This window comes from Phocoena sinus, chromosome 11, assembly GCF_008692025.1.
Source record: "Phocoena sinus isolate mPhoSin1 chromosome 11, mPhoSin1.pri, whole genome shotgun sequence".
NCBI lineage: Eukaryota > Metazoa > Chordata > Mammalia > Artiodactyla > Phocoenidae > Phocoena > Phocoena sinus.
The window spans coordinates 95,210,673-95,228,534 of NC_045773.1; the positions used below are offsets into that span (position 1 = coordinate 95,210,673).

The window sequence follows — 17,862 nt, forward strand, 5'->3', positions numbered from 1 at the left end:
TATATTTTACCCTTAGATCTTTTTCATGTGTTCTAAAACTCTCTGAAGGAGGGTAACAAGGTTTGTTGTTCACTGTTAAAATGAAAGACTAATAAAATCTCCTAACCCTGATCTCTCACCCCTAAAAGTGGTTCTTCATTTGCCCTTTACCTACATCTGCAATCTGGATATAGGTCCACATATATCTAAAACAGTACATCTTTTCTATATTCTTCCGTACCTACTGCATGAGAAAAAAATAGAAAATGTTTTGTTCTTTATTTTACTTAGAATTTTAATGTTGTCATTAATTTTCCCAGAAATAGTTTCTAAGCCGTTATGTCCGAAATTTCAACCTTTATGCCGAAACTCCCGTTTAAATACTGCCACTCTCCACCTTAAGCAAGACATCTTTACTTTCAACTACATCTTACTAAGCAAATCATGTAAGTAAGCATCTCCGATGGAACAGCTATACTTTCCCTCTTGAAGAGCTTGGAAATCCCCTTGATTGTTTGTAATAGTAAATCCAACTTGGACTACGGTCTACGTACACAACTCCAAAATGGATTTCCAACAGTTAAAGACTTAGAGGGGGGAAAAAGGTCCTTCAAATTCTGACCTGCTGAGTAAGCTCAGCTCTATGTGCTAAGCTTGACAAGCTTTATTTTGTAACTGGGATGGAGAGCATTTCTAAGCTCTTACTCTAGGCAGGAAAGCTCTTTCTGCTATCAACATGAACAAGCATAACCATGACAGTTAAGAGCAAAGGCACTGGAAACTCCTAGCTGTGGGACTCTGGGCAACCAGCAACTTCTCTGTGCCTCAGTCCCATGTCCATGAAATGTGAGCAGTAACAGCAGCCATCTCACATGGTTGTAAGGATTAAACAAACAAACATGCAAAAAGCTCTTTGAATACAGCCTAGTACACAGACCTGCGAAGAGGCTATAGCTCTTTTCTTTTTTTTGCGGTACGCGGGCCTCTCACCGTTGTGGCCTCTCCCATTGCGGAGCACAGGCTCCGGACGCGCAGGCTCGGTGGCCATGGCTCACGCGCCCAGCCGCTCTGCGGCATGTGGGATCTTCCCGGACCGGGGCACGAACCCGTGTCCCCTGCATCGGCAGGCGGACTCTCAACCACTGAGCCACCAGGGAAGCCCGCTAGCTCTTTTCATCATCATAAAAGTGATATGGCACAACCTCCCTCTTGCTACCGGCCCACAACAAACTGTAACTGTGGGAAGCAATATGATAAGAAAAGATTTTAAAGACCATTCCACAAACATCATCTTGAACAAGACACAAGTGAGCTGCTCAAGATCAATTCCCCTAAATGTCTCTGCCCAACTTTCCGATCTGTAAAATGAGGAAGATGAACTAAATACCTCAAAGGTCCGTCCTTCCAAGCTGTAAAACTTGGATAATTCTCTTGGAGAAGTGTATGAGAGACTAGCAACTGGAGAGATAACTCCTTGGCACTGTTAAACCACCTTCCAGGTCCCTGTGTAGCAGCTCAGTTCATTTTTTTTTGATTTTTAAACTATCAAACACTGCCCCATTGTAGCAATATGTTTAATCAACTTCTCTTTGGATACTGTAACCTTAAGCGGCTACATGCTGACTGGACCTTTTTCTTCACTGGAGAATCTGAAAGAGTTGGAAGATAAGCACATGTAAATAAGCACACTTCAAAATACAAACCTGTAAATATGTTTGAGCAAATTCATACTCTCATCATATAAGCACACACAAATAATATACACACATGAACACCTAAGTACAATAAAAATCAAGCTTTGTACCAGTTAAGCGGCTCTAACTCTTGAACTACTATGGCTCCACCTCCCACGTTGTGACTGCTCTTCTAGGTGACTGCACAGTGGCCAACTTCACTATATATTCTCTGAACACTTTTGCATGGCAGCACAGCCTCAGATTATTTTCTAGAACAAAATTCTTCATAGAAAATCTCTAAGAACCTTCTGAAAAGTCTTCATTTTAAAGTTATTTTAAAGAAAGGTCAAAGTTAATGCAATATTGCACCAACTATAAGCTTTAAGCCTAATGGTCAAAAAGAACTTCCCTCTAACATAACGATTTGAGTACTGAGAAGAAAGGACCCTAACTGGTGGTAAGTTTTTGTGCTATAGACGGCTAACAGTATTACAAACATCCAGTGCTTTATAAGAACAGCTTTGCATCATCTGTAATTCACACATTGTTAATAGCACATTATTAATATGCAAAAAAATACTGTTTAACTGTTTTAAAAGAATTCAATATATAAATGAAAAAATAAGGCACTTAATTTATTTATAAAATATTTTTTCAGATAACACAAGAGTCAACTTTAGCCCAGACTTACTCACGTTACACTGCATTCTAAAATGTGCAGCTTTAACACCTATGTATGTGACCAGGGGGTTTATGCATATTATGTATTTTTCTAGTCTATGGTAAGACAAAATTATACCTCATCAGAACATATTTTCTGCAAAGATGTTCTAAAATAAAGTCATTACTCTGATTAATCATGTTATTACATTCTGTATTTGCTTTTGGAAAGAAAAAGGCATTTGGTTAATGTTAATAAGCATTCAAAAAGCATCAGATAAGCTCTCAACAGGAGCCAAAAAATAATTATCTGGAATAAAAAAAAAAAACAACGGAGGCTTGCTATATTAAGTCTATTCTTCTATTTTTATCCTCGTCAAACTAAGTAATATCACCTACTTACACAATAGTTCCTAATAACTGCAACTGCTTTTTCACCTTTGTCATCAAAACTATATTTTCATTTATTACTTACTTTATTTCTAGCTACAGTCATATATAGAACTTTTTTTTTGTAAGACATGGGGTGGTTCTCCCAACAAAATTTCTAACTTCTCAAATCTTAAGGCTGTGCTAACCTAACATTCAAATGTGAAAAGCAATGCATAAGCAGCTGGAATTCCATCTGAAAATCATCAAAATTAAACCTATTCTACAGATAAGCCCAACAAGATAATCCCCACATAACAAGAAAACATAAAATTATATTCACAGTAAGATTTTACAAAACAATCACTGGAGTAGGTTCACACACTGATAGCAAATGAAAATATTCGCATTAATGAGATTACTTCCGAAATCCCAGCTGGGTTCCTGTGGTCTCACACAGGAGGGGCCAGGGGATGGAGAGACGGTACCATATAGCGATGACCAGAGCACGTCACTTCTATCCCACGTGACAGTGATGTCAACATTTTTAACAACAGTTCAATTATAATAGAATAGAAGACCTCACAATCAGTTTCCTGAGAACTCCATGCAGACAGAACAAATAACATGTTTCACTTCATTCAACACTGTCAAAATATGAGGCAAGGTTTGAAAGAGTTGAGCGGCAGCGCACTGGCTAAGAATTTCCCTCCCCAGATGACTGTCCGCACTGACCTCTCTCTCCCAAATCCCAAGCCTTGAGGAGTCAGGACCAGGAGGCGGCACATCAGTAAACAATGCTGAGCAGAGGCAGCTTCCTTTATGCAGTTATCAAAATGCGGTTAGAGGCTTCACATAGGTATTCCTCGTGCCCTCTGTTTGCAAAGAACATGTAACTCAAGAGTTGGCATAAACCAGTATTTTACCAAAAGTAACAAACAGGTCTCTGGACTGAGTGTCTATCCAGTGTCAGGCATTGTCCCAACTGCCTACACTTGCCACAACCTTCACACATTGTCTCTATTTTACGAGGAGGAAACCAACACTCCCAGCTTGCCCAAGGCCACACGGCTAGTCCGTGACAGCTTAAAGCCCAACTCTTTACCATTATATTAACTAAATGTACCAAAGGGATAAACTCTAGGAATCCAACGGCAAAACCTCACATAAAACAAAAGTTAATAATAACTACTTGGTTTATCTGTTTAAGGCGATTCAAACTTTATATTAGAATAGGTTACTTAATCAGAGGTGACCAAATAGCATAAGAAGCATTTGCTACTTGAAGTTCAAAAACGTAAGCAAATTTCATGAGTACAAATCATCTTTAACCCTCTAGTTGGCTAAAAAGCTAACACGAATGTTATTTTGTTGAGCACAGACAGAAGACTAAGACAGTCTCTTTTGACATAATTTATATCCAGCTAAGATGACAGATCTGTAGAATAATCATGATGCCATTACGAAGTATAATAAGGCACCTGTAGACACAAGCAACAGAAGCCCACTGTACACGGGGGCGGGGGGGCAGAGTACAGGGGGAGAAGAGAGGAGGAAAGGGGAAAAAAGTCAAAGAAGCGGTGAAATCTTCTTTGGCAGACACACCTCCCACACAGAGTAAGAAAACAGAGTAGAAGTGAGGAGGGGGAAGAGATACTTTCCAGAAAGAAGAGCAACACAGAAATGCTGGGTTTGCACGCTGAGCTCCTGAAATGGCAAATGACTATCCATCAGATACACAGGAGAACAAGAAGGCCAGAGCGAGGCAAGTGTGTCCCAGCTAAATTCACGGCTTTGGACCTTATCTTCTAAGGCGATGGGCATCCACAGACCCCACCTGTGGATCTCAGCTGTGCTCTGATCACCCTCCCAAGTGTTACTTCTCACATTATAATAAAGCTGGCTCTCAGAGGGGAAAAGAGCTCTCGTCTTTCACAATGTGTTCAGAGCCAAATGCACTCAACCAATAAAAATGAAAAACAGCCACACCAAAGTCTCAAAATACATTTTGCAAAGGTTAATACTTAGTATTTTCCACACTGATTTCCAGTCCTAAAGCCGATGAATCTTTGAAACCCTAGGCCCAAATACAACCAAAAATAGGTAACACCCATTTTTTTTTCCCAAAGCTTTGAAACTTTCACAGTGACGAATGGCAAGGCACAAAAACAGCCCTTTATCTTAAAATGACAGATGGAGCCCCTGCAAGTCCCCAGTTCCCCCATTCCATGTTACCCAAGAGTCCCTGCAAAGACCTGGGAAGGAGGCGACGGGTAGGGAATGACTGCTGGGGAGGAAGGTGCCACCCTGCTGCGCACTCATATAGACCACACGTGGAGCTGGGCCTGGAGTTTGCCACACGGTGGCCAAGAGCCCCTCTCCAGGGAACCTTCAGAAATTCCTATTCAACCTCACGAAGGAAATGTCACTGTTAGACGCTACCCACCCACAGTGTGCAAGTGGGCACCAAAGACAAAGGTGGTTTATGTGGCCAAGGGTGAAGAGACCAGAACTCGGCAAACCTCACTCTCACAAACTGTACAAGTCACCCATCAGATCTAACTCTGACTCAGTTATGCCCCAAATTCATGTCCTGCCCTTAACATACCAGTTCCTCTCATGCTTTTCCACTAAAGAACCTCTAGCATCAGAGGTGTAAACTCCGCCTCCTATGGGAGCACAGCCGGCGTGCCATTTAAATCTGTACTAACTTTGTATGCTCCTCCAGGATAGAGCCCTGCATGTATTCTTTCTACACTTGTACAATACTTTAACACATGAATACACACACACACACACACACACACGTGCGTGTATACATATGTTCCCCCAATCCTTCCACATGCCATGGAAGCATAATAAACATATGATTTCAGATTTAAGGATAAAGCTTTAATTATTGACTTGATGACCAAGCACAGGACAAATTCTTCACAGGCGCTCTTCTAAGGAAGACTAAATAGAGGCAACATGTTTAACGGAAACCCCTAAGATGACAGCACACAGAGCAGCGGCGAGGAGCTGGTCTTCTGACTGCGTCTCTCCCCACGGCAGAGCTAACTTTATGAGATAGCTCTTCTACAAGACGAAGCAGCGGGTCACAGGTAAAGCCAAGCAAACGATACTCCAACTGTATCACACAACTAAGATACAAAATACAGTCGTCCCTCGGTATCCACGGGGTGTTGGTTCTGGACCCCCACAGGTACCAATAACCATGGACGCCCAAGTCCCTTAAATAAAGGCAGTTGGCCCTCCGTATCCAGGGGTTGAGCTTCTGAGGATTCACCCAACCTGTGGTTGAGAAACATCCACATATACATGGACCTGTGAAGTTCAAAACTTGCCGTTCAAGGGACAACAGTAAATGGTAAAAAATTCATTTTAGTACCTGTTGTTTCCCTGCTTACTTTAACCCCCAAATTGCGCCTAGGGATAGAGTCCTCATACATTTTTAGAAGGAAAGAGGAAACTGTAAAGGTGTTCTTGCCTTTGTCCTTTGCTTACTTGGGTTTTCCCAATGGGAACAGCTTGGCCCTCACCCTTCTCAGCTGAGTGAGCTAACTGGCTCAGACACCACCCCTTCCATGAAGTCCCCCCTCCCCCGTGCCTACCGAATCTGCCCATCCGCCCACACGGCTTTAGCAAAGTTGCTTTTGTCATCTTGTGCTAATCTACTTTGATCCTTTCTTTAGTGGCTGAGAGTTCATAACTGCCTTAGTCAAGCAACTTTTTAGACTCTCACCAATGGGCCAGAACCCAGGTTATCACAAGTTCTCTTCAAAAACTTTCAAAACATCTTAATTTCAGAGAACAAGCAAGTTTTCCTGTTAAAATTTTTCACTTTGCATACTAAATTTAGACCCAGACTTCGTGATCTTTATAATCTGACTCCTCCCAATTCTCCCACTCCAATCTCCTCCCTCCCTCCCTCCCTCGTCTCCCCCCTGAGTAGAGCTTCTGATGCTCTGGTCATGGATGGTAACTTAGAGGAGCTTGGATACCCCAAGTTGCTTCACAAGCTCCCACCCCAGGATGAAATGCACTCATCCTGTCTTGTCAGCTTCCTAGGTAATCTGTCAGCCTTAAGAACCCAGTTCAGATGTTATCTTTCCTTCCCACCCTGCCCCTCTCCAAACCAGCCCCTGCAAAATTGGAATGTAACATGATCCCCAAACTCCACTGTCATCTCTAAACGTCTGCTCTTCCCTCACTACCTTCTCTTTGCAGCGTCCATGTCTGATTATCATTTCAGCCCTGCCACCTGGAATGGCAGCACAGGAGGGCGTTCAACAAATACCTGCTGGGCTTCCCTGGTAGCACGGTGACTGGGAATCCACCTGCCAATGAAGGGGACACGGGTTCGAGCCCCTGGTCTGGGAAGATCCCACATGCCGCGGAGCAGCTAAGCCCGTGCGCCACAACTACTAAGCCTGCGCTCTAGAGCCCATGAGACACAACTACTGAGCCCACGTGCCGCAACTACTGAAGCCCGCGTGCCTAGAGCCCATGCTCCGCACACAAGAGAAGCTACCGCAATGAGAAGCCTGCGCACCGCAACGAAGAGTAGCCCCCGCCCTCTGCAACTAGAGAAAGCCCACGCACAGCAACGAAGACCCAACGCAGCCAAAAATAAATATAAATAAATAAATTCACAAAAACAAAAAACAAATACCTGCTGAGTTGTACATTTATTTGATACAGAAAGGAAAAGTCTATGGCCTAAAAATCTGCATTTCTCTGGATAGCCATGTTATCTAGAATATAATAAAGGATATATTTTAAATATGAAAAACATTTAATGTTTATGACCTAATGAATGATACTTTCAGATCAATCATGCATTCATTCTTTCAGTGAGTATCTGGGCTCCTAATTAGCTGCCAGGAGTTGTGCTGGGCTAGGGCCCCTGCCAGCCCCAAGGCTGCCTTAGAGCATGTGGATCCATCGGAACAGGGCACCCTCTCTGGACAGATGAATTATAAAAGCTGAGCCCAGGACTCCAAATGCCTGCCTCAGCTGGCTGTGAGCATGGAGCCATTGCCTACAGAAGTAAATGAAGAGAAAGTCCGACTTCGGGGGCTCAGATTCTAGTAAAAGAGACAGGCAAATAGTCAGTTTCCAACATTTTCTATGTGACCCTGAAAATCAGACTTCGACATACGACACTTACCGCACTCCATCTAAATCCTCATCTCATTGAACACTGGTACTAAAATCATCAATTTGAACTCAGGCTGAGGTATCCACCTGTGCTAGCAGAGAGTTCCAGTACGCTTAGGTAGGAAATGAGTACTGTTTGCAGATTCAAGTAGGCCATGTAATTGGCCACATTTTCACTTACCACCTTACAGGGACTGGCCAAATTATTTCACCAAGGAACATTTTCAATTAAATTTGTCTGATTTTTAAGTCATTTCTTACCTTGCGTGTGCTTGAGAATATTTTTTCTGTAATTGTAAATATTTCATAAGATACTTTACGCAGTTTGGAATTATTTGCTTTAACAGTTCTTTGCTTAACACTGCTACACACTTTTACCTACTAAGTTTAATATGAAAGATAATTACCGTTCCCAGTGGATAAGGTACATTAGAATAATACAAATCTTTTAAAACAATAAGCTAAAAAAAGCTGACTTTCCTAATATTAAAACATCTCTTCACATTTAAGAGGAAATGCTGATTTTTTTTGTTTTATATGAAATGTATATCATATACATACACATTTTTGACCAATTGCTTCCCTATGGAAAATAAATCAGTATACCTACTTCCTGAGTAGTCCTGCAAACAATGGTCTGAGTTAACGTCAACTACAATTGTCTTCACTTCTTGTTAATCTAATGTATAGACTGGTACAAAAATAAATCTCAAAAGAAGTATGGGGGAGGGGTGAAAAAAACTAATTCATGGTGATCCAGTTGGCAAAGAATATCCAACCATTTATTTCAGATTCCTCACTCCAAACAAGGTGCCTGTTAAGAGACAGTGAATCTCAGACTTCAATACCCATACTAATGCTTGGGAAGGCACTGTAGTTTTGTCAGATTCAATTAATTCGTTCAACAAATATTTACAAAGCATTTCCTGAGAGACAGAAATTGTGCAGGGCAAGAGGAAGTGAACCAGAGAAACAGAACAGGGGTCCTGGAGCCACCAGACCATGGAGCAGGGTCACCATCTCACAAGCTGCCATTCCTGCCACCAATGAGATACTTGATTAAAGATTGACTGTAAACCCTACTTCTATCTAATGCAGAGCCCTACCTCTTAGGTTTCTGGGATGAATCTGTTTAGTTCGAGGCATCTTCTTTGATTCAGGGGCCCCTTTTTCTTCTTAGAAACTGTAGGAAGGGCAGGTCACAGAAAGGTAGCTCCATAAACCCAATGTCCATCAATTAATCCATGTGCTGAAAAAGAAAAAAAAAAAAAGTCACATTTCACAACCTTTTACTACCTTCAAAGGAAAAAGACACTTCAAAAGTTATGGCTTAAGACTGCACTAGTCTAAACTCAACAAAATCTCAACTAATCTAATCAAGCTGAAGGCCACTGCAGAAGGTTACCTACTAAAACTTTTAATTCGATGTAGGACACATCATTTTGCCACTATCTGGGCTTTCCCGTGAAAAACGCAGGGGAAAAAAAAATCACTGTACCTTTAACAAAAAAGAGTGAAAAAACTCAGTGAATTGTGTTTTAAAGCAACATTTCCAGGTACAATTAAAGTACATCAGGCTATAAAAGGGTTTTGCTGTATATAGTACAAGTCTGCCCGTTTATAAATTCTTTAGTGCATGGACCATGTCTCATTCATTTTGTCTTACTGAGTTAATTCAATTAATACATGTGGTTGCTATTGAGGCTGTTCCCCCATTATTCCAGTTCTCTCTTCTAGGCTCCTTTAGGACTGTTCTTTCTCCCTTCCTGTGTTTAGCTAGAATGCGTGACCAGTTCTGGCTAATTACCTGTGAGTGGAAGAAACAGGCATCGCTTCCAGGGTGGAGCATTTAGTTATCAAAGCCAGATCCCCCAATGCTCTTCTTCCTCTGCCATGAGACAGGCACTGTTCTAGACAGCGAGTCTGACAACACAGAGCTGAGCTCCCGCCAACCCAACGTGATCATGGAGCAGAAACATAAAGGAGATCTTTGTTGTTTTAAGCACTGAGGTTTAGGAGTTATTTGTTACTGCAGCATAACCCTGTCCTTACGTACACATTTTAAAAACAGCGATTTGAAATACAATGCGTCAAAACAGTAAGAATCCAAAACTTAACCATCTCTTTCCCCCATGAGATCCTCAAGGATCCCTGAGCTATAAAATCTTAGTTTTAACTTCCTGCAATAAGGCTGATAAGCAAAGCCCATGATGTTGATGTTAAACATGAAATTATGTTTAATCACTAAGCGAAGACACAAGAATGGAATAGCAATGCTTTGTTTAATACTTTTAAAACATCCAGTACTACAGAAAAAAACAAAAGCACCTACTGTGTGCCTGTGTACTTCCTACACATTACCTAATTTAATCCTAATGATAACTGCTTAGGTAGCTATCATTTATCCATTGTAAAGATAGAAAATTAAGACAGGAAGAGGTTAAGGAACCTGCCCACGGCCAACAAATAAGAAATGTGGCACCACCTGACTCAGGTACTCTCAACGCTTGTTTCCTGGCTGGAAATAGTACCTGCTCTGGGGGTTTTATTCAAGAGGCTGTATAGCACAACAAGTCATGACTATATATTTCGGTGTCAAATCACACTGGGTTCAAGGCTTACTGTGTGGCTTTGTTCAAGGTACTTAACCTCTCTGAAGATCAGATTTCCCAACTGTAAAACTAGGAAATGGTATCCACCTCATTGGGTTGTAAGAACTAAACAATGCAGGTGCTTTGCTCACTGCCTGGCACACGGAAATATCAAATATTAATCCTCTTTAAGAATGCCTATATGGGACCATAGGGCTGTACCTAATAACCAGTATAAGGTTTTAGAAATTTATGGTTTCAATACAGCAGAGAAGAAGCAGAAGGAAAGAAGGCTATGATTAACTTTAGTATTTTAACCCCGATAAGGCTGCACGTGGGCACTGCATAAAAAATATTTGGAATTTTTTAACTGCATGGTAAAGAATATGAAATATGAAGGTTCAATACCATGTACTTCATCTAGCACTGTGCTAAATGGTCTATAAAAGATATAGTTCCCCAACTCCCTGCACGAAAAACATCCACCATCCAACTGACGGAGCTTCCGATTCAAGAGAGAATGTAGAGACGTCAGGGCCAAATAAACTGTATGAAGGCTTAACTCCCAACTTAACGCTTTTAAAAGGTCACGATATTTAGAAGTTTTTAAAGCGACAACTCCGACTGTAATTCAATCACGTGACACCACAAGATCCGGAGCCTGCACAGAAAATATGCAAATTCCCAATCAGTAACAGCTTTCCGCTACCCTGTTCTCTGCCTACCCACTGTCCCTAGCTGTCCATCCCATTTTTAAATCCTTGTAGGGGGGGAGTGAGTCTTTCCAACGACAGCAGCACTGTAGCGATGAAGAGGAGTGATGAACCGTTCCTTTACGGAAAGAAATAAATACTACATGGAGCAAAAACATGACACGATCAAAAAGCGTAAAGACAGTTAGTTGCAAGGAGAAAAAACATGAATGAATGTGGAGGGCGGAGCCTGGGAAAACCCCTCCGCAACGCTGCACCGAACAAAGCGCTTCGCATGCCAGGAGGAGGGGGGAATGGAAGTGCCAGCTCAGGAAGGAGCCCAGAGTGAATGCGGAGAGCAGGAGGAGGAGGACGAGGCGAAGCGAGGCGAGGCGAGGCGAGGCAAGGCAAGGCGAGGCGAGGCGAGGCGAGCGCGGCAGCCCTGAGACTCCTCCTCGCCGCCAGCTCCGCCGCCGCCCCCTCCCCTCTCCAGCAGCAACTCCTTCGCCAGCCCGACCCCAAGGCGAGCCGGAGCCGACCCGCGGCCAAACCCACCGCCCTCTTCCCAACTGCTGCAGGCGCGTACTCCCAACCCGGAAAGAAACTACCCAGGTGGCTGGGAGTAAACAGGCACTTAGAGCAAAGAACGAAAGGAAAAGCAAGCCACAAAGCCGGGAGGTTGGGAAGCCGAGGCCTGGCCTCCCTCACCCCCCACCCTCTTGCAGAATGCGTCTGCAGCTGGAACGCGGGCGGGGAGGCTGGGTCCCTCCGTACCTGCTCGGCTCGCAGGACCGCAGCTCGGGCCGCTCGCGCGCGGCGAGGGCGCCCAGAAGTGGCAAGTGTCTCCCGCACGCAGCCATCCCCTCTGCAAGGTCTGCGGTTGCACACACACGCACACACACGCGCGCCCGCACGCCCCCCCGCCCGCGGAGAGGGATGTGGTCCTGTCCCCCACCCCACTACGCCGGTCCCCCGCCGCCCTCCCAGCTGCAGCGCCCCCGCCACGGAGCCCGCGCCGAACCTGCTGCCAGGACGCCCGGCGGGGCCGCTGCCGCTGCAGCCGGCCCTAGAGCTGCGCTGCTGATGGCGGCGGCCGCAGCTCGAAATCTCCTCGACCCCCGCGCGGCGGCGGCGCCTGGGATCCCTCCTTCACTTGACAACCCCAAACACAAACATAACCTCCTCCGGCTGCTGCTCCCGGTCCCCCCGGCTCCGTCCCCCTCCCCGCCGCCGCCGCCGCCCCCAGCAGCAGCCACACTAAAGGCCAGCGACTGGCACTCTCACCACCCAGCGCTGAAATATTAAACAGGGGAGCCGGCCGGGGGGCGGGGGGGCGAGCGCGGGGCACGCGGGCGGGGGCCGCAAGCGCCGAGAGGGAGAGGCGGCAGCGCTCGCCGGCGCCTGGGGCCGCGGCATGATCGCCGCCGCCGGGGAGGGGGCGTCCGGGGGGCCGGGCGGCGAGGCCGGGAGCGCGCACCGCGGGAGGCGGGGCGGGGGGACCCCGGGGTCTGGGGCGAGGAGGGCAGGCGCGGGCTTTACCTCTCCCCGGGGCAGAGTAGGGCACGTTTAGAGTCTTTAGGGGTGACGGGAGGAGCGCGGGCCGGGTGGCGCGGGGTAGGGAGGGCGAAGGTCGGAGGCTTTCCCGCGGGTAGGCGGGGCAGCAGGGGATCCCCGGGGGCGGGAGGCGGGGAGGCCGTGGGCTGCGACGCGGGGGCGGGGGAGGGGGCGTCCCCCGGCGGGGACCAAGGCGGGGTCTTTGCGGGGGGAGGGGCGGGGTCACCCCGGGGGCGGAGGCCCAGCGGGACTGGCGCCGCCGCTTGCCCAGCACTGCCGTGGGGTAGGGGTAGGGTGGGTGCCCCGGGTCCGGGCTCGCTTGGAGCCCGGAGTCCCGGGTCTCCCTGGCGGGGCGGGCCCGGGACCGCACCTACCCCCGCTGCCCGCCCGCGGCTCAGCCCCGCCCGGCCGCCGCAGGGACGGGAGGGGGGACGGAAGGAGGGGGCGGTGCGGCCCGAGGGGGGAAGGGGCGGGGTTAGGGACGCGAGGGGCGGGAGCCCGGGGTCGCGCCGGTTCGGGGACTGGCGCCCGGCGTGGGCGGAGGGGCGGGCCCGCCGGTCACGCGGCCCAGGGAAGGCCTGGCCGGGTCGCGCAGTTGGGGGCGGTTGGTCCGGGAAGAGGGGCGGGGACGGGCGGGGCGATAGTTTCTCTTTACCGTCTCTTTACTTTTTAAAGCAGGATGTGGGCCGGCCCGGTGACGTCATGGGGTCTCCCAGCCCCGCCCCCCGCCCGGGCCGAAAGGGGGAGGGGAGAGGGAAAAGGGCGGGCCAGGGTGCGGGGGGACCCCAAGGGGGTTTCCTCAGCAACGCGTGGAGGGAAGGGGAAAGTCATTGTGAAACTTGAAACTCATTAACTTTGAAAAACAACTTTATAAAAAAACGGGAGGGGGGCGGGGTGTTGAGTTGAAGGGTGGAAGGGGACATATTTTTAACCCTGAACTGAAACTACTTTTTGGTGGCGGATGTTCTATTAAAAGATTGAGGAAAGCCAAGGTTATTCCAGAGGCCACTGCAATGCCCGCTGGTGGTTCCCAGAGCCGGAGCAGCGAGCGCAGTTAACCCTTGCCGGTCCGCCTGACAGCTTGGGGCAGGGAGGAGAGGGCTCTTTGGGATCAGGAAAAGGGGGTTGCGGGCCTGGGCAGCGACCTGGCCACAGGGTCGCAAGGAGGAGAGAAAGGGGGAAGAAGGAGTAATTACCATAAGCCAGAGTTTGACCCCGGCTGCTAGAAAGCAACAGAGGAAGCAAGGAGTGGAAATCTATGGAAAAGAAATCAGGAGGGGCTGGACCAGGGTAATGATGAAGGTTTTCAGGGTTAGACCTAAATAAAGAACGTTAGAAGTTTGGGGCTCAGAAATTCCACGTGTACACCTAAACAAGCAGGCACAAATGACTGGTTTAAGGAGCCACGCTGAACTTGGGAGGAATAAGGTGAAAACAATTTTGATGCAGAAAAAATTCTCATATACAAACCAAAGTGCTTTCCCCTTTTAAGGAATAAAAATGCTGAACGACCGTACACCCACTCTGCTGGCCATCTGCGCAAACTTGAATTGTTTTGTTCCCTGGGGCTTCCATAAAGAGATCTAGGTTTTTCCTCCTAGGGTTGACCCCTAAAATTCCCCTGAGGAAATCCTACCTCTAGCTCATTTGAGCTAAGAAAAGCTTAATGCACCAGAATGCGAATGATTAAAAATGGAATACTCAATAATGGCGAGCTTGTAACCAAAAATAGTGTCATGTAAAGGGGGGAATATGCCCATTAAAAAGTAGATTTGGTCATAAAAGCGAAGATCAGCCAACAACTGCCTAAATTTGAAATAATGTTTAGCACACTATGCTTCCAACCTTGCAATGAAATAATGCAATTTTTTTCATTTTCGATGTGATAAAATCATCTCTGGTATGAAATTAAATGACACCTAATGGACTGCAATCACAGAACGTATGTAAATGTAACTTTACAACTTGAATTAAAAAAAAAAATAGTGGGAATCAGCCGCAAAGCACAAGGAGATCAGCTCGGTGATTTGTGACCACCTAGAGGGGTGGCATAGGGAGGGTGGGAGGGAGACACAAGAGGGAGGGGATATGGGGATATATGTATAGCTGATTCACTTTGTTTTACAGCAGAAACTAACACAACACTGTAAAGCAATTATACTCCAATAAGATGTTAAAAATAAATAAATAATTTTTTTAAAATCCATTTACATGTGAAAGTACACCTAATCTGTCAGACGATAAAGATTAAGGTAGGCTGATGATAACTGACTCTACTCTGTGTCACCTGCTAAGTCAAAAATGCTAACTGAATACATTTTTAACCCAATAGTTGTTACCATAACAAATACATAGTGTGAACACAAGGTTTATATGGGATTTGGCATTGCTGTGAACTCTCTAACAAATTAAACATGCAATTTGGAGTTGTAATAGATTAATTTTGTCATTTCAGTTTGTTAAAGAACCTTTTTCTTAAATAGACTATTCACAATTTAACTATCTTGAGCATCAAATTAATCTTTTTTTGGAAATATATATAATAATACCGAACATTTTCCCATTTTCAAGTTCCGAATTTTCCAAGTGCAATTTCTTTTCCTAATTCTGCCTACAATTCTAACTTCCTAGTTATCAGAATGTAGGGGAATCCAACTAAACTATAAAGTAGCTAGTTTCGGCTTTAATTATTTTGTGGCAAATTGAATACAATTTCTCAAATTGTATCTTATAAACGGAATTTGGGGAAAAGCTTTTTTTTTTTTAACCACAAGATAAATGGGAATGGTAAACAGCAGTTTGAACTGTCAGAAATTCTGGAACACTGGGGGAGGTGACCCTACTCTGAAAAAGAAAAAAAAAAACAAAGAGGGGGGCTCCTAGGGCCCCCTTCCTCTCTGGCTGCACCCTCCCGGCCGTGTGAGCGCTCTTGGGGAGCGGGGTTCACGCGAGGGCAGTGTCACAGAGAGGCTCCGCACACATTTTCCTCGCAGGGCAGTTAGGGGCCAGCACAAGTCCTCCGCGGGGCTTCGTCGGGGGACCCCGCCATCCCGCCGCGTCCACGGGGCTCCGCGCCCCCGCCCGCGCGCCCCCTGCCCCGGTTCCCACGCGGCCGCCGGGCCCGCCCGGCTCGGGCTCCCCCCTGGCGCGGCCCCGCGGCCCCGGCCCTCCGCCCAGCGCGCGGCCCGGCAGCGCCTCCGCCACGCGGAGATCCCGGAGGTTCCTCCCAGCTGTCGGCCGGGTCACGCCGCCGCCCGTCCCTCCCCTCCGCCCTCCGCCCTTCGCGCGCGCTGGGCTTTCCCGTCCACCGGCCGAATCCCCTCCTCCTCGGGGTGACCCGGCGACAAAACCTGCCCCGCACTCTCTGCCAACTGTGCCCCACGCCCGGGCTCTTCCCCAGCCGGACGCCAGACAAAAGAGCCGAGGGAAAACTTACCCGAACTGCCACGCCAAACTCTGATCCAAAGCTTCCTGGGTTTAACTTTTAATTTTAAAAACAACAAAAGCAGAAACCAAAAGCCTCCTAGGTTGGAAGTGGGCGTGAGAGGAAATGCTAGGGGGAGGCGCTTCATTCCCTCGGCTGCTTTTGCCCCCCCTTTTCTGGCCCCTGCCTGGGGCTTTGATGTTATCTGGTGCACCGCCTACGTTGGGTTTATACCGTGGGCTCCGCGCCGAGAATGATACACAGATATTTGGCACTTTGCGTGCTGGTTTGAAGAGAGGGAAGCAGGTGGTCACGGTAAAGTATTCCCACTTCTTAGCCCCGCAGCGAGAAGGGAGCATTTGCCCCGCTTCCCTTTGTTACCTGGACTGAAATGAACAATCCGCCTATCTAGTAATCCTGGAGCGCTGGACCATGTGGCATTTTCTGTTAGACACACAGAAAAGAGGCCTTCTCAGTTAGATTCATTTTCCCTCCACTCAGCACAAGCTTAGAACAAGGTGGTACTGTACGTTTTCTGAGGCTTTGTTTGGTTTTTAGATCTCAGTTTTGAAAGTAAATATTATTTCCCTTCTTAGACCTGCAGCCCTGAAGAGACAAGATACCTCTGAAGAAAAGAAATTCTGTAATAACATGCCTTTTAGATACCATTCTTACAGGTCAGAATCTCCCAGCACCCTCCCCTCCCTTTATGGAAAGCTTGTAACTGTTGATTTTATCTTCCTTAACTGGTCACTAGCAGAAACTGGATATATTTTTACATTAGATTAGCAGGCTCAGGACCATCACAAACAAAGCACTAACAAAGCATGCTTTTTTTTTTTTAAACAGATCAGTAATCAAGAAATAATGCACAGTCTAACACTCAGCCCTCAGCCCTATCTGTCCATCCACTTTATGCCAACACCAACCTGTGTTCAGACCTTGCCCTCTGGGAGTTTACAAATTAATGGAGACAGAATAAACACATGGAAAAATACCTAGAGGAGAAAAGATACAAGAAGCAACTTATAAACAGAGCCAATTAAAGTTATACAGTTACTTACATGATTGCTGAGAGCTTTCTGGATTGGGTGGAAGGCAGGATTATCAGAGAAACTTCCATCCTGAGGGTGAGTTCTGAGTAGGATTTTGAAGGAGAGAAAGTTCGTGATTTGGCAATAGTCTGAGAATAGCATTCCAGGTAAGGGAAATAGCTTGAAGGTGAGACAGCAAGTAAACTGTGTGTGATGGTTTTTCTGGCTAGAGCAGAAAGTCAAAGTAAATGTGAAATAAAAGAAGGGTGGCCATATAAATGCAGCCTGCAAACCAGGGCACTATTGAGAGGAAGTGGGAGGCCGTGAATAACTATACCCTGACGAGAGGCATTCACCTCTCCAGTCCCAGCCAAACAGGAAGAATGGGTTCTCTGGTAGTGACCTGTGAAGACAGAATGGGCTGAGAAAAGCCTTCTTGGGCATCCTTAAGAAGGAATTAAGACATGATACTGCATGTCACTTGGAGACATCTGGACTGAGAATGATCTTTTTAAGGAAAATTATTGTTACTGATGGATTTAGGATCTGTCATAGCAGTATTTTTATTGGCAGTAGTAGTAATAGTAGTATTTGTATCAGCAGAAATAGCGATAGCACAGATCTTCCTTGATTTACGGTACTGTTACGCCCAGTAAACCCATCGTAAGTTGAAGATATCGTAAGGCAAAAATGCATTTAATATACCTAACCTGCTGAACA

At 46.4% G+C, this 17,862-nt stretch overlaps 1 protein-coding gene across 5 annotated transcripts in view; it reads right to left on the reverse strand.

Moving 5' to 3' along the window:
- HIVEP1 (HIVEP zinc finger 1) overlaps window positions 1-16,223 on the reverse strand; it is a 144,379-nt gene extending 128,156 nt beyond the window's left edge. Inside the window, exons 1-3 of one of the 5 annotated variants that reach the window (XM_032648858.1) lie at window positions 12,152-12,362; window positions 9,655-9,735; window positions 8,954-9,096 (exon numbers count right to left, since the gene is read on the reverse strand). In XM_032648858.1, coding sequence (XP_032504749.1) covers window positions 8,954-8,993 — 40 coding nt within the window. In that variant the 5' untranslated portion in view covers window positions 8,994-9,096; window positions 9,655-9,735; window positions 12,152-12,362. Of the gene's footprint in view, window positions 1-8,953; window positions 9,097-9,654; window positions 10,144-12,151; window positions 12,363-16,120 lie in introns of those variants that run through there. The other 4 variants (XM_032648859.1, XM_032648860.1, XM_032648862.1 and 1 more) reach the window with 4 other exon arrangements.
- Window positions 16,224-17,862: the final 1,639 nt, after the last annotated feature.